The sequence below is a fragment of the Lates calcarifer genome, unplaced genomic scaffold (genome assembly GCF_001640805.2).
Source record: "Lates calcarifer isolate ASB-BC8 unplaced genomic scaffold, TLL_Latcal_v3 _unitig_614_quiver_1390, whole genome shotgun sequence".
Classification (NCBI taxonomy): Eukaryota; Metazoa; Chordata; class Actinopteri; family Centropomidae; genus Lates; species Lates calcarifer.
The window spans coordinates 12,252-34,835 of NW_026117846.1; the positions used below are offsets into that span (position 1 = coordinate 12,252).

At 40.2% G+C, this 22,584-nt stretch overlaps 1 protein-coding gene across 5 annotated transcripts; it reads right to left on the reverse strand.

Annotated features, from left to right (window-relative positions):
- Window positions 1–247: 247 nt before the first annotated feature.
- Window positions 248–21,596, reverse strand: LOC108879315 (signal transducer and activator of transcription 5B). Of its 5 annotated transcripts, none has more exons than XM_018670554.2 (20): window positions 21,366–21,476; window positions 20,514–20,693; window positions 20,130–20,380; window positions 18,116–18,272; window positions 16,367–16,456; window positions 15,977–16,154; window positions 15,170–15,300; window positions 13,863–14,014; window positions 13,423–13,578; window positions 11,771–11,950; window positions 11,421–11,508; window positions 10,250–10,372; window positions 10,003–10,095; window positions 8,223–8,429; window positions 7,903–7,997; window positions 7,404–7,546; window positions 6,963–7,118; window positions 6,766–6,817; window positions 5,834–5,941; window positions 248–5,452 (listed from the first exon to the last, which is right to left on the reverse strand). In XM_018670554.2, exons 3-20 carry the CDS (start codon window positions 20,255–20,257, stop codon window positions 5,329–5,331), a joined length of 2,361 nt encoding a protein of 786 aa, XP_018526070.1. In that variant the 5' UTR covers window positions 20,258–20,380; window positions 20,514–20,693; window positions 21,366–21,476; the 3' UTR covers window positions 248–5,328. The 5 variants fall into 5 exon arrangements, with proteins under 5 accessions (XP_018526070.1, XP_050925085.1, XP_050925084.1 ...); XM_051069128.1 differs by having other exon boundaries at window positions 20,130–20,264; window positions 20,514–20,628; window positions 21,366–21,383; XM_051069127.1 differs by having other exon boundaries at window positions 20,514–20,628; window positions 21,366–21,382.
- Window positions 21,597–22,584: the final 988 nt, after the last annotated feature.

Below are 22,584 nucleotides of genomic sequence, written 5' to 3' on the forward strand. Positions count from 1 at the left end.
GCATGAACGCCTGAACAAATTCTCTGTGCCCAAACACTTTGGTTGGTATTGGCTGGTATAAATAACAGGCAAAAGTTTTTAACAGTTGGTGGTGTCACATTTCATGGTAGTCAATCCAACAGTTTTCAAGATAGTTCACTACAAGCCAAAAATGCCTGCCTTTGCTGTTTGAGGAAAATCAAGGAGATCACTATACTTATTAGGATTCATCCTTTGTGGACCATAAAGAACATAAACTACAATGTAATTCAATTAATTAGAAAAACTTTATTTCCATTTCCCAAAACCATATATCAACCTTCCAGCAAAATGTAGCACAATGTGGAAGTAAATAAGAAATCCCCAGACCGACAGACCACAGACTGTACAGAAGCCAGCGAACACACAGCAGCAGCGAGCTGGAAAAGTGAATTACACTGGAGGCAAACACATTAAAACAATTCAAGGAAAAGAAGTAGTACATTAGCAAAAACATCAAATTACTGCTGGTGTGAGCAACAAAATGCTTGTTCACTTCTCTTGATTTAGTACACAAAGTTTCTGTTTCAGCTTTTATTTATAACCTCACAATAAGCATAAGAAGCAAAAGAAGCACAAGAGTTATCAAAGTATTCCCTCAACACTCGAGTTATCAGGTATTATTTGGTTGATTTGGACTCATCTACCTTTATTTCACAGTGACTTTTCCTGAGATTTGCTGCATTAACTTTCATTCTGGGTGTTTGCTAAAAGAGACATTCCATGGCTGAGGCTGGTAGTGGTGCAGTGTTAGTGACAATGGCTTTAATATTTCCTGTATGGACAGTGCTGTCTCCTAACAACTCACAAGGCACAGACAGATCTACTGTATCTCCACAGAAAAGAAAGGGGGGTTGATTCAGGATGACAGTAAACTGAATCTTTTTGCATTCAGGCGATTGGAAAAATCTTTGAAATCATGATTGTAAAAAATAATGTTAGTTTCAGATCTAATGAGCTGCTGTCTGAGGAAAAAACACCTCTGACTGAAATGAGTATGACAAAGTGTGAGATACAAACATCTCCCAGTGACAGAGATCTAAGTTTTGCCTGCAAGACAGGACATACTGTGCACCTAAGGTTCCATTTTGATAACATATAATCACACTCACAACACCTTTAAGATTCTATATCAAAATGTCATAGTCTGCGCTGCCTGTTTGGAGTTGACACTAAAAATGGTTTCTAGTTCGTCATCTGTGGTTGAGTCGGAGTTGAATCTAAAATTGTCTTCTCAAAATGAATTCTTAAACATAATCAATAATTTTAGGTTGAAGTTTTGGCTCACAAAGGCAAAATGTCAAGCTCACTTTGGGTCAAGGAAGAAATGAAGTGATGCAGTACATTAGAGGAGTCAAACAACACAGTGGTCAGCTCGAGTCATTCTGATTAATCCTGATGAATAGGTTTTAATGTACAATGAGAGTGAGGTCCTGAAAGCCAGATAGCCTCCATGATACTGACTCACAGTTAAAGGGGAATTCTGCTGATTTCTTGGGGTGAGGGTAGAATTGTAGGCAAAACAATATGGAGGTCCAGACTGCTGCAGTAAATGAACACATGAATGAAGTGTGCAGGCAGATTGTTAAATATGTTATTGTTTGGGAAAATGTAAGGGTACATTTCTGGAATATGTATCTGACAGGGTAAAAGAGGAGTTTACATAAACGTTCTAAGTAATGAAACATTGTACTTAATTGTTATATGAGCTCAGTGAAGTGCAGACTGAAAACTGGCCTCAGAAAAAATTGTGAACGAGAACGAGACTGCTGGTCACTGGAATGTGGTAGGACCATGTACAGTTAATGTGCAAAATGTGAATTAGCATTCTACCTAGTGTCAGCCAACCTTTTATCTGTTGGCTTCTCTCCTACTCTCTGTGCTCACATACAAAGTATTTTAACACAGCCTAATTCCAGATAAAGCTGTTCTCATTTACAAGATTTTCTGTCTCTGTTGTCAGACAGGCACACTAAGACTACATGTAAACCAACAGTCACTTCGCTGTGATTTCAGCCATATTTATCTGTAAAATGATCAGTTAGAGACAGAAGCTCATTCATGTCTGTCAGCTGCCATGAGGCCGACTGAATCAGGCGTAGAGAGATGTGCCTGCGTTAGGAAAAGCTGACTCTCTTATTTAAGTTGTTAAATGGGTTTGAAAAGTCTGTTCAACTAACGACACAGGCGCCAGGGTGGCAACACTTTGACTGAAAACACAAATCACAGCATGTTAGCTATTGTACAATGTTATATCTCTAAAAACATCGGGTGACCTGCACTTTATCACACACATACAAACAATGTATAAATAACTGAACACACTTGCACAGAGTCTAATTTCTAATCTGCTGTGATTGGCTGTGGTCACTTCATTGCAGGCAGCACAGAGGAGAGGACAGGTGTCACAGTATTCTATTTTTCTGAGGCCTAGTGAGTACTAATCTGTACTATTATGTAGCAGGAAAGAAACTCTGAAACTTCTGTGGCCCAGCTTCCTGAGAGTGAAATACCCCTTTAACACAATAAAAATGAATCAGTACCATTGAAGTACTCTGGGTATAGAAAATCCACTAAGAACACAGACTTACACTCTCTGGTTCCTTAAAATCTAAATGACTGGATAAACATTCACCAACATACTGAGCATATGCAAACTGCAGACTACAACATCTGTTTTTAGTAAACTGATGTTCTGACATATCACATTGTTAAGTGACAATAAAAATAATTTTAGCATTTGACAGATCATATTGTACCAACGTTTGTATTTAAAACTCAATCTACCAACCAATTTATAGCACCAAAAGAGCATTTGAACATTTTGCTGTACGGCAGTGTAGAACAACAACAGAGAATGGCAGTAATACAAGAAATTAATTAAAACCATTATAGAAAAAGCACCAATTGATAGCGGTAACAGATTGGAAATTCCATTTTCAGAACTTGAAGTCAGACTATGTAACCTTTGATTGAAGAAATAAAACAAATCATTCTCTTACAGAAGGTTAAATTTATAAGTGGCTAATGTGAGCAAACGTAAAACAAATGCTGCTGTGTACCTGACATTTCAGGGTCAGAGTCTATATGACTTTTTATGACTTGGGCTCCTGTTTAAGTATGTTTCAGCGTGTTACTGAAACCAATAAAACTCAGAGTCAACACACTGAGGCTGCTGCTCTGTCACTAAGCATCTGACCGACTTAGTTGAGGTTTACAAGTTCAACTGGTTGAACCTGACTGCTGTGTCAAAATAATTTTTAAACATTTTCAGCTTTTACAGTTCAGATTCAGGTCATTTGTCTAAGTGCTGAAGAAAGAATTCAGAAATATCACTCAAATGATACACAGGGTAATACCTAGTTGCAGTTTTGATCCTTACAAAACAGGGCTGGGCGATATGGGAAAAAAAATCATATCACAATATAATTTTTATATTGGTCAATATCAATATATATATCACGATAGAAATCAAATCACTATTTCTGTCTTCAACATACCCAGGATATCTTTTTGTTATCTGGCTTCACTAAACTGAACAACCACAGTCTGGCTAAGTGGTTTTACGATGCTGATTATTAACTCGTTAAGTTAACCCAGGATTTCCTGAGCGCATGTGAAAGAGGTGTTGCAGCATTGTCAGAACCATGATTAAGGTACCTAATATTATACGAGAAGTAACGCTGAAAGCTGCTTGGCCTTTAGGTTCTAGCGACGTCCAAAAATGACATTTAACAAGGTGACATATGAACAATAAGATCACATGACACTAGAAATAATTTCCAATTATCAAAGTCAGGCTTAAGATTTATTATAAGTACATAAATGCTTTTTACTTACTGAGTGAGTGTTTTGCTCTTTTGTCTGATGGCTATTCTCATGATCATTGGCTTTTCGTACTGTGTCTGTCAAAACACAGGCGGAATGAGTTCTATTGACTTTGTTATCGACCATGTCTTATATGTCTATTGAGGAAAAGTTATATTGCAATATATATCGTTATTGTTTTGTTTTTATCACCCAGCCCTAACACAAAATGATGGATCACACTATATTTTTAATATAAATGTAAATCATATAGTTACATATCTGGCCTGTACAATAATAACTGTGTTTCCTTAAACTCTGCTGCACATCAATCATGAGTAAAATACCTTTCTATATAAAGACAGAAGAGGGAATTGCTCTTATAATACATTTTGTTTTTGACTCTTAAAGCCTCAGATGACTGAACAGATCACCTGGCACCTTCTGTTGGCGCGTGAATTATTCAGTGATTCAGTGATCATTTGTTTTCAGTGTGTCAGATCAACACTTTATACAGAGACTTGAGTTTCACCAGGTTTTAACCCCAGACATGCAGCAGGTTTACATTGAGGCAGGTTGAGCCGCAGGTTCACTGACGTCTCATGTTGTTTAGGTGGTTTCTACAGGACACAGCAGAAAGGTTTAAACTAAGCTTCACACTGAGGTTGAAGCTGCAACTTCTGAGGACATAGTAAACAAATTTTGTTTCCAACACAGGTTTAAACCCGTCTTAAAACTTAAGCCACAAAGCAGCAGCTCTGATGCATCTACCTGGGTGACGTTTGTTGATTTCTACTTGTTTTCCTGCCAAATGATAAAGTCTTTAAAGCAACTGACTCAAGAGATACTTTGGAAGTGAGGGAAAATTTGCTCTAATCATGTAAATACTACTGCTGCACACAACAGCTGATGTTCAGGAAAAGTTACAGAGTCTCACTTTAAGACTTGCTTTTTCTGGATTTTTGAGGCATTGGTAAAAATGATTGACAAATATCTCCTGTAAAAAAGAAGAGATTAAATCTGTCAGTGTTTAGTCACATTAACCAGTCTTAACTGGAAAAGGAAAAGAAACCCTTTAAAAAGATTTTTAGGAGAAGCTAGTTTGTCTACTATGAATGTTTATGTAAAAGTCTCCCAGTGCCGGCTAAAAGCTCAGCAGGCACATGTGAATGCAAAGCTTACATAAAAATTAAGTATATGTCTCAGTTTTGTATAAAAATCCCATTGACCCAAGCCAGCTCCACATGACGACCCTGAGAGACTGAGTGGGAGAGGACACTAACACCAGCCTCTGTCAAAGGCCAGTAACATTGACTCTTGAAAGCAGGTTTGCTATCTCTATAGAGACACTTAGAAGGTTATTCATTACTGGACCTGTTCTCCTCCAATCAATGGTGGATTTGCCAGACTGCCAGACCTGGCTGCAGTCCAGAGAGGTGTGGGTGTTTCTTTTGTACACAAAGGAGAAGACCTGAAGGTGTGCAGCAAATTCGGGTTTCAGGTTCAGGACTGCTGGCTGCTCCACTGGTTGGCCATAGGCCGGCGGAGTAACTCCTCAACATGACGGGCCACGTCCATTGTGTCCTCAAGGTCAAAGTCTCCGTCTGCATCCAACATGGCATCACTCCTGATGAGACAACAGTAAAGACAGGTCAACAGGGGGAACATCAACTGCTTGATCACATCAGCGCACCTAAAAATTTGCGTTATGTAGTCGCCCCCACTGAGTCAGTGCACAGCAGACTGACAGCTGACTGTCACTCAGGGAAACTATCACACTGAGGAGGACGAGACAAAACCCTAGCGAGGCAGCTGGATTTCTTTTAAACCCCTACTCCCTATTCATCAAAATGAAACTTAGAGCCTGTAGTTTTTAGCTGCATGTGTTAATTTCTTCCATTAAAATAACAAACCACATCAATCAAAAGAAGGATGCAGCTGTAGAAAAAGAAAGATGAAAGATCTTTGAAAGAAATAAAATGAGCGAGTAAAAGGAGTGTGTACTCACATAGGAGGGTAAACACCAAAGTTGTTGGGGTGGCTCACAGAGGGAGAAGCTGTCTGATCCATGAATGTAGGAGTCCCTCCGCTGGGCTCAGGATTTGGGGTGGTAAATCTACCAGAGACATTTACCGTAATTACTCCAGCATTTCCATAAACAAGTGTCAGCATCTCCTAACACTGTCATTCTTTGCCAAGGAAAATACTCTTTTCTGAATGCCTGGTTTCCCTTAAAAATATTTCCACTTAACTGTAACATGCAACAGACTTGGTCACAGCAAATACTGATTTTGATATAGGTTTTTGTTTTCTGTTTATTTCTTTTGTTTTTCTGTTTATACAAAGGAAATATTTTCATGGCATTCATTTTGAAGCATCTTCACTCTACTAATAGTGCCTATAACTTTTGCACTGTACTACATGTAAGCCCTCAGTGATCCTTCACAGTTTGATGATATTCCACATATAGAAGCCAAAGACAGATGACACATTTAAGACCATACTGTGTATGACTTGTGTGTGTGTACACACACACACACACACACATATATATATATGTGTATATATGTGTTATAAATAACTTGAAATACAACACAGTTCATCATACAGAATCCTAATATTCACACACGTTTTAGATATTCTCAGAGAATAATGGCCACCAATCAATCAGTACTACTGTCCATCTCAATGTATCATTATTTTTTGATTGCCAGTTGATCTCAGGGCCAACACATATAGACAAACAACCATTCACACTCACACTCACATTCACACCTACAGGCAATTTAGAGTCACCAATTAACCTGCATGTCTTTGGACTGAGGGAGGAAGCTGGAGAACCTGGAGAGAACCCACACAGGCACAGGGAGAACATGCAAACTCCACACAGAAAAGACTCGCACACCGTTTCAGAAGAGAGGAAAAAAAAGAACAACTTACTCAGGCACAACTTGTTTGATCTGTGGTTTTACGTATCCATCCACCGCTTTTGCTGCAAGAGAGATGAGGTCTAAAGTGACTGCAGAGTAATTTCAACTTTACAGTGTCACCCATGTATTAGGTTTGTTCCACCAGGTTTGGCTTCTTTGCAGATGTGTGTACTGATATGATTAACAGTAAGAACTGCTGATACATACAGAGTGGAGGGGTGTAGTACTTGGCAAAAACCTCATCTTTGGGCCGGTCAGGGTAGAGAAACAGAAGGTGATTCAGGTCGCTGATGCGATCAGCCAGGGAACGAATGGAGAAGTCCTTGGTTGTATAAGGCAACAGATTCCAGACCAGCCTCTCTCCTAGCCAGGACAGGAACAACCATATATTATAATCTCTGTATTTACTGAGGATAAGCATGTTATTATTGTCGCAGAGATAAAGATGATTGATGTTCTAACTTGTGAACACATGCATGAACATACATGAATGGAATTCGGGGCTTGATATTCATGGGAGGAAACTGAACTGGAATGCTGCATGCAACATTTTACCCTCAGCTCATGCTGTTCTTATGATATTAGACTTAATTGCCGTACAAATCAAACTAAGTGTAAAAAGTCTTTAAAAGCGCAGCAGTTTAGTACCTGGTTTGTTGGGATTCTCAGCCACCCATGCGATGGTGATGCCTCCGATCTCAGAGTCACTGAATCGCAGCAGGAAGGTGCCGTTGGGTTTGGACATCAGCATGTCCTGTGCCTGCTGCTTGTTTACAAAGCCCAGGATGGCCCTGCAAAGAGCACACAGATACACACACACTTTTACATGTAAACTCTTTAATGCACTTTATGCAAGTGTAGGACACAAAGACATCACTGTTCGGTGAAGCAAAGATACACACTTAACATAAGCTGAGGAGGAAAAAGAAGCACTGCTTTCCAGCCAGCCATTACATTGTTCTTAAACCAGGACCACACTGAAATTCTCAACTTGCTCAATACTGGAGTATTTGCACAGAAACGTTTGTTCCTCTTACCTCTGTTTTTCTAATGCTGCCTTTTCATCTGAGATTAATCAGAAATTGCTGTTTTAGTAGTTATGATAAAATCTGTTTCCTGGGGGGAAAAAAACAGCATGACTCATTACCCATCATTCCAGTGAGGCTTGAGATGTTTCTTCATGAGCTCCACAACTCCATCAAACCACTGCCAGAAGGTGAAGTTGCGCCCAGGTAAGCTCTCCTGTACAAATTAAGAAACCAGTCTGAGAAATCCTGTTCATCTAATGAGTTTAAAAACTTAACCTGTTTTGAAACATCACATTAACATGTAGCAGGGCAGTACCAAGATTTTCTTTAGTGATATGATGCTGCTGCTGACACTCTGTAGTGACAGCACGTTTTTTTTCTTACAGTTCACACATCTTTTACAGTCAGCTGTAGAGCTGTGGAAGCGAGCTGGCCTCACCCGGTTGAACTGGGCCCAGGATATAGTCATGTTGTGGTAGTCCTCAGGGTTGTTGCTGCTGCTTGTAAAAGCCTTCTGTGCCAGGAAGACCAGGTTATCCTCTGACAGGCCTCGCCCACTGTGCATCTCAGCCTTGTACTTCATATCGAGGGCCTCACACAGCTGGGGCCACAGCACCTTGTCTGGTACGATGAACGGCACCCTGCCCTGAAGAAACGAAGATGGTACAGAGGGAAACGTGAGAAAAGATGAAAAGAGGCATGGCAGTTTAGAAAAAAAACTGTTTTAAAAACTGATAAACTGACTGTCAGTTTATTTGTTCAAGTCCTTCTCACCAGCACAGTATTCATCATTGTTGTTTTGATGAAACATGGGAAAATGACACCTTTCTGATATTTTCAATGATTTAAAAATTACACGGGGCAATGTGGCTTCACACATATTACAAACAGCAGCATTAAAATTTCTGTTTGCTCAACAAATCTTATGAAAAGAGACAGGAAACAAGGGCAGAGAGAGACAGGTATGACATGCAACAAAGGTTCCCGTGAGTTTTTTGAAAACATTACTAAAATAGAAGAAAATAGGGGGACTGTTTTTTAGTGGTGCACCCAGTGCTTTGATGGGCACAGGACAGCGTATATGGGAATGGGTCAAAATAAACTATACTGTGTGTGTTCAAGGTAATAAAGAAACATGTGTCCAGTGCAACAGTGTGGCTCGCGGATGTGATGTTTTAGTAGTTTCTGAATAATGGAACTCTATGGCACAGAAGAAGAAAACATCTCAGGCTTTGGACATTCACACAGTTCTTGTTGGTAGGATACATTCAGTCTTATTCTGGATCAGCACAGGGGATGTGTTGATAAAAAAACAGAGCTCTGATTTTTACTAGTGAGTTACATAAAGTTCCACAACTCTCACCAATAGGTGGATAAGAAAACCAGTGTCAGGGGTGCAGCAGATTCTAGCAGCCACAGTGACACCCAGCCTGACCCACTCTCTGACACCAAACACTGTTTTCCTACCTGGCAAAAATACCCACAGTCTCTACCAATGCCATTAAAGAGTGAAGGCACATGGACCTGCCCACCCACCCCCCTCCACAATAAATTTTAAGAATATTTTTACAATTTAACCATAAACAATATTTATATATATCAAGTAAAAACTGCTATTGCCTAACACAGATTAAATAGAACACACAATAGACTGAAGGAATACCAAACAAAAGCCAAATAAGTCCTGTGGCTGCATTCTCATGCCCCTTGACAGCACACCTCCCTGTATTATACTTCTGTCAAACTTCACATAGTCAATGTACATGTGTGTTTTCACCTTAGTGAGGGGGATACTTTCCAGCTCCCTCCCATTACATTATTACATGAGTATTCAGTACTAATGGCTGGGATCGCACCTATAACTTGGTCTTCATTTTGATCTCTACTACACAAGTTTCATGACTGTTTCTTCCACAGTTACAAGGATATCATTATGACAAAAAATGCCTGCCAAATTTCCCAATATAGTAGGTGTCTCCAGGACCATGGTGACTGACACACATACACGCAGACACACAAAATGAATAAAATATCAGTCCCAGTTGCAGCTGGTAAATAACAGAGTATCAGAATCCTTGAACAACCCATGATGCTATCAGATACCTAACAAGCTGACACTGTGTGCCATTACAGGCAAACATTACTTGATATGGTAAACACTGGGCATTGTGAAGTATAAAAAACCCATTGAGAAAACAGTCCAGGTGCATTCAACTTACTGGCTCAGCAAAAGCATTGTCCCACAGGACTGTTGCTGTGGCGTTGTTGTCCTGACTGCCATGGACGATCACTACCACAGGCAGCGATAAGGTCTGCAGGTTACAGGCACAATAGGAGAACAGAAATGGGTTAAAGAGGAAGACGTGGCCAAAAGAGTAAAGCTAACCATGAAACAATCAAAAAGATACTCAGAGTTGTTTAGCTGCTATTTACTGGTATAAAAGATCAAATATGACATTTAATTACTTTGACATGGAAGACCAGCTCGTTGCCCCCGACACTGAACTGTGACTCAAACAGAACTGTGAACTTCTCCTCCGTCACTGACTCTGCACCTCGACGATCAGAACGCTTGATCCGCTTCAGTGACTGTTAAGACAAAGACAGGAGAAGACATTAGAAACATAATCCTTCATTACAATTCACACAGCCAGTGTAGCGCATTCTGAAACAATTCTGCAGCTGCATTTTCAAGATCTGGAGAGAAGCTGTGTGTCAGGCCGATGTCAGGCTCTGAGAACGCAGTTCAGCGTTTGGCCAATTTTCTTGTTTGACGAGCTGAGAGGAATTTAAAAAAAACCTATAACACACATCATACTCATTAACAGATTCAATTAATTGTTGGTTTTTTAATATAATTTGTAATAATATGGATGTACAATACAAGGGCCGGCAAAAAAAAAAATTATTCTGTTCAATCACAATTTTTACTCTATATCAATTCTTTAAGTCCTACGGTCAATCTTTGCATTTGTAGCTTTTCTCTGTAGGGATAGGGTACATCTGCACTAAATGTTGTAAGAACCATAACACTACTGACAAAGTTATGTGTATGCAGTGGTTACCTGTTGTCATTGATTCGGTTTGTGGAAATCGAGTTACAATGCGCAAAAAAGGTTATTTTAATTTAAATCTAACACAGATGATAGCTGCCATATGAACTGCCTTGACAACAGTCTCAGAAACTGTGACTGATTACAATCTATGTCATTCCTGCTCAACTGTTTTGCACATAAAAGCCTACAAAATCTAAATGTATCATATTTTAGATGTTTTGCATTTGCAGAGGAAAATAAATCCTTGATCTGCAGTTTTTGCAACCAGGAAGTGCTTACAATTCAGCTGGTAATGTGCATTTCTCAGTTTTATATTCAAGGAAACAATGGTGTCACTCTCTTACTGAACCAACAAGATACGCAAGGATACAACACTGGTATTTGCCTGATATAACTGAAGCATCAAGAATTGAAACTGAAATGAATGGATACAGGGTTTCATTAATTGGAATCAAATCAAACTGGGAGATTTTCATATCATATAACATACAACCAATATAAAGAGGATAAACCAGCTGTAATGTGTCTTGTTTTGTTGCTAAGGCTGCAAACTTCCTTAAACAATATCTGACAGAGCTCACCATGTTTCTGAAGTGAGCACTGAGGGTGCCAGTGGCCTGGTGATACTCCATGACACAGTTGTTGTTGAGGATTTCTCCACTACTTTCACTACAAAGGCAAAAGAAAATTGTTAGAAATCACGTAACACATACAGATCTGTTCAACACGCTCAATCCATAACTCTCACATGATGACTAAACCACTGTGAAACAGTTTGTTTAATAACTGCCCATTGATCAGTTAGATGCCTTTTGATATCCAACTGCTGTAATGACTGTATGCCTTGTATCAGTCGTGAGTCCACAATGTGTTTTACAATGCAAATTACACAGGATTCATGGACAAGTTTGCATGCTGGCATGTGCCTCACCTGTGTGTGCTCTCATTCTTCAGCAGAGCCTTGGCCTGCTGCTCACTAACAATGATGGCCTTGACCTGTGGTGGGTTCATATGGACGTTGAGTTTTCCACCAACCAGAAGGCGCACGGTGGCTGCAAACTTGGTCTGGGTCTTTAACACCTGGGGTGGCTGCTTTTCAATGATGAAGGTGCTGAAGACGAAGAAGAAGAAATGACATGATGAGTTGGTCAATATTTTCTATCATGAAAGGATTAGAGTGATCCTAAGGCAGTGATATGGACAATAAGCTCAGAAAAGATAAGAGGTTCTGTCTACCCCACTGAGAATCACCACCTTGACGTGGTAGAGGGGTTTGTGTGTCTTGTTAATCCTGGGAGCTGTCTTTGGCGGCCCTACTAGATCTCTGGGGAAGGGACCAGAGTGAGAGTGATTCACAGACCCTTATCACACGCCTCAACACAATCCTGTCCCTGAGCTCTCCAGACAGTTCCTTTGACCTCATGGTTTGGTTTTTGCTCTGATATGGACAGATCAGCTGTGAGACCTGATATAGACAGGTGTGTGCCTTTCCAAATCATGTCCAATCAATTAAATTTACCACAGGTGGACTCCAGTCAAAGCGTAAAAATATCTCAAAGATGATCTAGCGCAATGGGAGGAACCTGAGCTAAATTTCAAGTGTAATAGCGAAGGGTCTGGATACCTAAGGCAATGTGATATCTCAGTTTTTCTTTTATAGTAAATTTGCAAAAATGTGTGCTGAAACTTCATAAAACATGATAAAAATTAAAGGGTCTGAGTTCTTTCTGAATGCACTGTGTGCAATATGTAGACTAGATGTGCAAACACCTCCAGTGTCCTTGCAAAAGTAAAGAGAGAGTGAGCAGCATACAGAGAGAAGTGAAACTGAAACCTAACTTTATTTGATAGTTGTGCAATGTAATTCTGGTGTAACTCTGTGGTTAAGATGAAGATATTGAACAACAGTGCAGAGTGAGGCTCTGATAAAGACAACAACTACAGATGACCAGGTATGAGTGAAAATTTCAATGACCTGCATCATGAATGCATCACCTGCACAAAATGGGTAATAGGGGTCAGTTTTGGCCACAATAAACTGACCAGTTAAACAATATTTGTGGATGTCCAGTGAGTAAGACATCTATCACGGTATAAATATAGAATTATATATCACAAAAGGAGAAGTATGTAAACAACAAAATTTTCAGTTTCTTTAAAATATCTGACAAGTCAAGGTACTTCACCACGGCAATGGAAAAATCACACAACACACTAAATGTAGCGTAAATAACAGTACTTCAATATATACCATTTCGCAAAAAAGAAAAAAAGAAGTGATTCTTTCACACCAATTTGCGCTGGAGATCGCAGATAAAACCAGCTGAACAACAACTGCAAAACACTGCAGTCCTGGTGTCACTGTATCAGACACTCACCTCACCTAAGTTAAGGCCACAGTGCTCACAAAAATCTGAATCAGAATTACAACAGATTCTGCATTGCTCTTCCTGAATCAGCTGGCTGGAGTCTCCTTTTCTAAACCCTGGCCTTTCAAGAATGGGAACAGCATCCAGTCTGCCAGTCCACAGGCCCCATCAGCAACTTCCACATTACACTGGAGACGTCAAGTCTAGTTCTCACCTGGTGACCAGGGCAGAGATGATATCAGTGATGTCACTGTTGAGCTTGCTCAGCAGCTCTTCCATGGGGCCCGGCAGAGGAAGCTGCTGAGTTAGATGTTCACAGCGTCGAATCTGCTGCCGGTTCTGCCAGATCAGGTCAGCCAGCTTCTCACACCTTGTGGACAAGGACAAGCAGTGGAGACACCACCATAATAAGAAAGTAGAGGGGGAGGAAATCATTAGTTATTCCTAGTTATTCCTCCTCAGCTTATTAAAATATATCTTAAGTTTATGTTTTATCACCCTCAACACCTTCTACTTCACTTCTGCAAACTTTCCTCTACATCACAAAATAAGAATAATACACTTGCTTGAGCTAGGTAAAACTGCTTAAAGACACCTCCACTCTGCAATATAATACGCAAGGCAAACTAATTAACAAGTATTTCTAGTATGTACCAGGATTGCAGGACATCCAGTCCCCCCTCATGAGGACCCCCGTTGCCAGCTAGCTGCTGCCTCCTCTTCCACTGGATGAGCTCCTCATCCAGGATTAGAGTCTGCTGCTTCCTCAGCAGGCCCAGGGTCTTCTGGTGTTGTTCTGACAGGTCCTGCAAGCACACCACCAGACACATGCTGAGAAAAATGTGCATATGTGATTATGATTCTTAAATGAGATTGTAGTTGTCCTTGAATGAAAATATCAACGGTCAAAATGTCCAGTGAAAGATATGCCAAATACACTGTCTAGTATTGTGCGACCTGATATGTTACTCAGTGTGTTATTATCACTTTAAGTAGCGGAAGAAGTAAGACCCTTTATCCCTCTTTGGATTCTGAATGATGTCTCAGAATCCTTATTTATTAACTGACATTGCTGAGCACAGAGGGAGAGGTTTCAGCATAAACACCTTATTTAGTGAGAGCCAACCATATTACACCTCAGGTATTTCTACCTACTCAGTGTGAGGGGACAGTATCATTGAGTAGATGTTTTCAAGTCACCCATGACGAACTAAGACATGGAACTATTCTTGATAAATCAATCTTAACCTTATTTATATGTGCTGAAGTCAAAGTTACTGTTCCCTGCAACAGACTTAAAACCTAAAAGGAAAAAATTAAATACATTTATTTGGTTCTTTTTCCTGTTTTGTTATTCAGAAAGTAGAAAGAAACTCCTGAATCAACCACAGGATGATGTATATCTATTATCTCCATTATGTGATGCACAGAGGAATGTGTCATTATGAAGTAATGTGATCGGAAATTATACAAAATGTATGCGTGTAACTGGGCGTACTGCATTATTGCATTAAATAAAGCTTAAAAAATGAAGGAAATCTAATGAGACTGAAAGGAATAGACATCGATTTCTGAGTGAATAGAAGCTGAGAGATTAAAAGGTTCCATGTTGAGTCACTGGCTACAAGAACAGTGAAGCAATGCTTTTTTGAGTCAACCCCAATTTTATTTGCTGACCCACATTAATGTGGGAAACACAATTAACATCCCTGCCAATGGTTACACACTTTTCCATCATAGTGCACCAAGAGAGAAAACAACGTGCCAACAAAGGTAGTGAAGAAGAAGACTGAAGAAGTAAACATTGATGTAAATAATGCAGGTTTCAAACTTTTTCAAACCTTTCCCTTCCTGAATCATCTCTGTGTATACAATATGAGTCAACGTTGTATATCATTGTCTGAATGTATAATTGCAGAGCTACAGTTAATAATGTGTGTGTGTATAGTGTCTCTTCATACAAGCCTGTATTTCTGTAGTGTGCTGGCCTCTCTGGTGAGCCACGCTTCCACAGTGGCCCTCTTGCTCTGTAGGGTGGTCTCCCGCTGGGTGCGCTCAGCTGGAGGCAGTGACGACAGGCTGCTCAGCTGGGCTAACAAAACAGGAAGCAGGTAACAGTCACTGCCAGAGAACACAGTTAACTTTAGGATAAAGACAGTAACTTTGAAGGTGCTGTATGGAAGAATCTGAAGTAATCTCATCTAATAATTGCTTTTTTATTGCCAATGTGGAAAAGGATTGTAACATAATATAAAAAACGAGCCACTCCCCGACTCTCTCTGTTGCTGTGTAAAGAACGAGAGTTTTCAGCATGCTCACAGCCAAGAACCCTGCCACAATAAATATCTCTCTTCTGCACCACTTCAGCACCAACAGTGTACTATTGTTAGTTTCATAGTTCACCGTCATAATGAAACAACCAGCTCCAAGCACTTAAATGGCAGTGGCAGGTATCAGTAATAACAAGGGTTTTGGTTTAACACTTCCATATGGGTTTTTTTTGTAGTTTGATGTCCTCAGTATTAATCTACAATGTAGAAATAATTTTACAAAAAATGTTAAAAAAAAAAAAAAAAAAAAAACACTGAATGAGAAGGTGTGTCAAACAGGCTGGTAATGTTCCTCCCTACAAGCCGGGGCTAAAACACCTGAAGCTAAATCATAGGCTGTGATCATAGCTACCTTACATACATGGCCACTGAATGACTGGTGGGTTCTGTGCAAATCAGAGTTACAAATGTATCTTTGTGTGTGTGTCTCATCCTTACCCTGGATGCGCAAGTTCTCCTGGTACTGGATGATGAAGTACTCTTGGCTGTGTTGCAGCTTTCTCAGTTCATTCTCAGTCTCCTGTGTGGCCAAGCGGAGCTCCTCAAAGGCCTGGTTGATCTGCTGGTGCCGTTGTGACAGAGTGTCCATAGCCTGGCCCCCAGTCCCACAGCTGGCCTACACACCAAACATTAAAAAAAATCAAAATCTTTTTATTTGTTTTTTGTTTTTGTTCTTTCACTTTAGTACTACTAATAGCGTGACACTATGCATGTAATTTATTGTTTGTGAAAACCAGCCTACTATGTGTGAATCTCAACCTCTGTCACAACCTGGTTTCACAGGATTCCTGCAAATGATGAGACATCAACAGCCCCACCAACACTTACATTTGTAGCTTCTTGAACCAGCCTCTGTTCTGAGTGCAGAATGTGTTTAATGCAGCGCACCAGCTCCAAAGGACAGCGGTCATAAGTGCTCTGCAGACATACACATAGACACATAGACAGACAGACAGACAGACAGACAGACCGATCATTAATCAATGCCATACTAACATTCTGGTCAAAAATGTTCTGGAGTTCTTTCAGTCCAACAATACATCTGTTTACATTTCTCAGGGTGAAAATAACTTTCATAGTGGCGATTCCTTGGTGTCTATGTAGTACCTATAGAAGAGGCTCCCAAACCATGGGATGTGGACCAGTACTGGAACATGAAATCTTTATTACTGGGCAATGTAGAAACAGCATTTAGCAGAGAAAGTTGAATACTTACAATCAATGTTCCCCCTAATTTTTCATGTGTCTGAGCATACACACAAACTCCCTGAGAATTCCTTGGATCACTGTGAGCAACATCAGACGTGTACACTGTCGCACACTGTAATTTTATGCGCTACATAGTTTTGCTGTGCGCGGACAAAGCAGGAGCAGTGCGCGCAGCTTAGAGGGAACATTGCTTACATTATAACATTATAGACTGTCACAGGCTATTTATTTTACCTTGAAACTGGCACAGTCTGTGTTGCAACACGCTGATTTTGAAGTGGAGTAACTCATCAGCACAAGAGAGAACCAACCGTCATCAGCAGCTTTCAGCATTTAGCAATATATGTCCTCTAATCTGCTGTTGACAGGTCTGAGACAGGTCTGTCTGTACTTTTTACTTAGCAAGCAACCACAATGAAACACTTCCTAAATTGATAAGCTTACTTGCTCTCCCACTCTTTGACATTTTCTAGAAGAGAGAGATCATGTCTGAACTGATTGAACTGAACAGTTCTTTCGGGACAGTAAACCTGTTGCTCAGCTGCAGCTCTGAGGCAGGTGGACGGGAAGAGCAGCTGCCTCGATTTCAAAACCAAAGTGATCCAGTGATCGGCAGTCACTGGAGTTGAACAGGGTGGTGTATAATACTACTGCCTGAACTCAGGAGTGGTTCACTAAGCCCTTTAGAGGATAGGTAGCATAGTCTTTCAGTTTAAAGAGACACTGGATCAGAGAATCTACACACCACGGTACAGGACTGCTTCAGCTGTATGTCTGGAACATCATCTCCATGGATAGCGGGGGTCTCTTGGTTCACTTGTAGAACAGCGTGATACATTGTTTGTTCTTGTAGGTGTGGTTGGTGTTGTACTTTCAAGTGCATTAGTAGCCTACAAATGACACCTGGTCTGAATGAATTATTTTAGATTGGTGAGAGATTCATGATGATGACCTTAAATGACCATGTTCCAAGACAGAGTACATTTGATTCCAACAGAAGTTGCTCACTGTGCATTCTTCCATCTGGGTTCTTCTCTGCCTGAGCTGCTGAATTTCTGCCGTCTCCCCACACATGTGAATTGCATAAAATAATTGATACAGCATTTTGTAACTTTTTTAATTGTTTACACCTCGTGGCACAAATATGCCAATAATACAGTCCTTTCAGAGTGTTGAGTTAGGTGACATAAGATGGAATGATTGTCTATGGAAGGTTTTTTTTTGTTTGTTTAAGTGGCCATCACTTCAGCAGCTGAGAAATGATACCTGTTTTACGTTAACTGCACCAGGTTGGTTCAGCATTATGTTCTAAAAACAAGGTTTGTGGGCAGGCTTGTTTTCCTTTGTCTTACAGCAGCTGACTGGTACCTTGAGTTGGCTGGCATAGTGGCCCAGCTTGATCTTAAGCAGAAAGCCGTCCTCTCCTCCCTGAAGCTGGGCTTTCCTCTGCAGCTCGGCCACCAAATTGTCTAGCAGACGCTTGGCTTTGGCTTCCTCTGCTGGGTTGTCCAACTCCACTGAGTCCCTGTGAAACACAATTACATTTTTAACCAATCCAAGACCAACATCAAGCTCAGTGCTGCTTTGCAAAGAAGTTGCACAGGACTAAAAAATTTACACAAATCTCTCATCAATTTTGCCTGTAAAACATCTGATAAGTAAACTCAACTCCTTAATGCATAACAGAGTGATGATTTCTTGTATAGCACATTCAAAACATGGTTCCAAAGTGCTCGAAAAAAAAACATGTTAACATAGTGAGGTAAAGAACAAGAGTATCATCAAGTAAAGTGAGATAAACTGATAGAAAGATAAGCTAACAACTCAGCAACGAGTCAATTACAGTTATTTAACAGTGTGTACTAACAGTACCTGATTTAAAAAAGAATCAACAGTTAGCCAGTTAATCTGTGTATTTCAGTGCAGTAGAAGGCCTTACTGCACTGAGGTAAATACCGTAATTTCCGGACTATAAGCCGCTACTTTTTTCACACGCTTTGAAACTTGCAGCTTAAACAATGATGCGGCTAATTTATAGATTTTTACGGGCTAACGAGCTTCATGTCGCAAAAACATTTAGACACCTGCGGCTTATAGACAAGTGCGCTTAATGGTCCGGAAATTATGGTACTATAGACATTTGTGAAATTTTACCACAACTTTGAAAATATGCTTGGGGTCATTTCCCATTTGCAGTATCTATTTGTGCCCATTTGATGTGCCCTTTTGAATTGCCTGGCTGATGTCTTGAGATGTGCCTGTTTCCTCTTGGTGCATCTTCTGTCCCCCAGGAATTGATTTGCATTTTCCAAACGAAAAAAAACATCATCACTAAGAGACAGAAGATGTCTCCCTCCTCCATGTTATGACACCTGCATGGTCCCATGGTGTTTATACTTGCGTATTATTGTTTATACAGATGAACATGGTGCTATGAGTCATCTAGGAATTAAAGGCAGGTCTTAAAATGCTTCCACAGGTACACTTCCAATTGATCCAGTCAACTTCAACTCTGAAATTTGAATATGGTGAATTAGATGCCCTGACCAACTTGCCAAAAATATTGTTTGCAAACACCTGTGGTTTAAAAAATATATTTAGGACGCTCTAGCCTGTTCACTTGGGCACAGACATGAAAACCAAGACGTTCCAGGCCCAGGCCTGGGAGGCTGACGACGGCAGCAGCTGTTAATGCAGTCAGTTCAACAAACAGGTTGATTCACATCACTAAACCAAGTCGTCAGACATGTAAGGTGGATGCCTCAAATTTCTTTATTAGAAAAGAAAAACTGAGGGATCACAGCCAGTATGGGCAAGAGGAGAAATGACAGCAATTGATGACTGTGAAATCTGAACATATCTTTTAGCTTCATGGGCACAAAATGATACTGACTAGAAATAATGGCTAAAACAATGAGAATAAGACTTAAGTGGTGGTAGCATGGGCTAAATAGATCATCTAATACAAGGTAAAGTACACTCAGTTGACTCTAAAATAATCACACAATTGAATCAACATCTAAACCAGTGTCAGGATAAATTGAACATTAGAACCTTCATGGTGTGTGTGATGTGTTGGACTGACTTGTTTTATCTAGGTGTACCTAATTAACTGGCAACTCAGTGTCACTTTCAATAGTTTATTTATATAAAGTGTCTTTGGGTAAAAGCAATGTATAAATAAAATGTGTTATCATCATTATTATAACACAAATTTTGGTTTAAATGTTGTAGAAATTTTACACCCTGACAGGAATAATATTCTGCAGCAATCATTAAAGTTTTAATTTTAAAGTTTTAAAGTGTTATAAAACATTACATGGTCCAACCCACAGGCTGGGTGCCTCTAGAATAAAAATAAAGATAAAGATCTATGGCATACCAGAGCTGGCTCTCAATCCACTGGGCCAGGTAGTGTCGCACCTCAATGGGGAAATGCTGGCCATACAGTGCCTGCATCTGGTGCAGTGCCTCACCCTGCAGCTGCTGGGCCTGGATCCACATTGCCATGGTGCTCCTATAGTAACAGAGGGATGGCAGAAGAGGAAGTCAGGGACAGGATGAGAGAAAGGGGAAAGGAACAGTGACAGTAGCAGTGAGTAAGATGAACAGAGGGGGGTTTTTTACAGAGCACTAAAGAGAGAGCAAAGTTGAAGAGAAGATGAGAGGAGAGAAAGAGTAGAGCAGGAGGAAAGAGTTATCAATGTTTTATTGAGGACATCAACGGCCATCAAAACTTGGCAGAAATACAAAAACTAACCAGTACCTGCCAAACTGGTGAGCAGTTCCAAGCGGTTGTAACAGGTGTCCCAACTGATCTCTTAAGTTCACTTCAGATAAAGTCGCACAGCTACAACCTTCCAAAGCTTCCACAACTGTTCCTGATTCACCGTGGGAGACATACTGTGCTCAGCGGCAGCAACAACACCACCTTCCTCATCCAGGGCTGAAATTCACCAAGACTAAGTAACGAACTGTTCGTTGACAGGTGTAGCTACTTTCATTTAATTAATCGTTGTCGGCTGCTGTAACACAGTGATTTCCCGACCTGGGATCAATAAAGTGCATCTACCTATTTCTCTATGCTAAAAAAAACTACAGATTCAAAATATGATGATGTGTTTTTTTTGAAAAACAAACAAACATTTAACTTCACCGTGACAATCTTATTAACATGTCAGCATTAGTAGTAAAGTTATTACAGAGTCTGAATGACATTTGGTAACGTGTTGTTTCCTAGGGCTACACAAGAGGTCGGAACGCATCGGTCTGCAGCAAGGAAGCTTGCTCTCCCAACAACTTTGAGAGATAGCTTAGCTTGCTAACATTACTGTACATTGAGCCTGGCCCGCTGACAGATGAATATATGAAGAAACCTGTAAATGGCGACATCTAAATTTGGCCGAACATAGGTGGCAAATTGCTGATTGGGAATATGGTGAATTTACGTTACGTTTATTACTTTGGTAGGGCAAGACAGCGTGACGTTAGCTAGCTAGCGAAGGGGAGCTACTCTACTAGCTAGCGTAGTAGGAAAGCTCACTGATACTGTACAGCACTCGACTAAAACTTCACTTTTATGCTCCACAAGTAGTTAACAGCTACGTCTTTAACTCACCTATGAAGAGACTGCACCACACATTACAGCAACACCCATTGGCAAGCGGTGGTTAGCACACACACATACAAACTTTTAAGCCTCCCACAGGTTATTTGACGTACTTGTCACATCGCCAACTTCTTTAACGCCTCCCTGGTTTCTGGTAAAGCAGCTGTTGTTGACCAGCATCAAGTAAAGAACGACTATCAGAGACAGCTTCCGAATTCAAACTAAAAGTCTTAGAAAACCACAGTGGTATGAGTGATATCAGTTTAAGAGATGACTTTTGTTGTAGTTCCACTGCATATAGAAAGCTATCTAAATAACATGTGTGACCTTTGTTGTTGTTTTCGCCCAGTAATTGTAACAATAATTTTAGGTTATTAATTAAGATACAGAGGCCCTCCACCACATCCGGTCGTATTCATGCTAACTTCAGTTAACTTGGTACAGTCCTGGCAGCTCTATTTCCGCTAAGCCCGCACCCAGCTGTGACTGGAATCAGTGTGCGCCTGCATATATATATATATATATATATATATATATATATATATATATATATATATATGATCAGAGCTCACAGCATTTGGCTATTCTGAGCTCTGTGTCAATAGTAGTGAAAACCTTGTTTTGAAACACTGCCCAGGCTCACAAGGCACAAAAGGCAAAAGGTATATATATATATATATATATATATTATATATATATATATATATACTATATATATAGTATAGATATAGATAAGCTAATGGGCAGTCTGTGATAATGAAATATTGTAAAATAGATAGATTAAAAAAAGAGGAACGTATATTTCAGTTTTTGCAGTGGCAGATCTGTGTTGTGTGATCTGTGCGCAGTGTGTCAGAGGAGTTCCTCAAGCTGTCTGGACTTAGCAGCATAACTAAGAGCTGGTTCAGGATTCATCTGAGCCAGCTGTAACTGTTAGCTTTATCAAAGAGGACGTTTTAAGCCTAACCGTTGTCTGTCTCCTGAACCCAGACTCAGGGCTGATACAGGAGAAGAGCCTGACAGATGAAGGCTCTGCCTTGTTCTAATGGGATGAAAGTCTTAAAGATACAGTGGAGCTTGGTCATTAAGGGTTTTGTGTGTAAGGAGAAGAGTTTTGAATTACTCTGGATTTTACAGGGAGCCCATATAGAGAGGCTAACATGGGAGAAATATGATCTCTATAGCTCCTCCTTTTTGGATCAACTGGAGGTTTCTTGCAGAGTTAGAC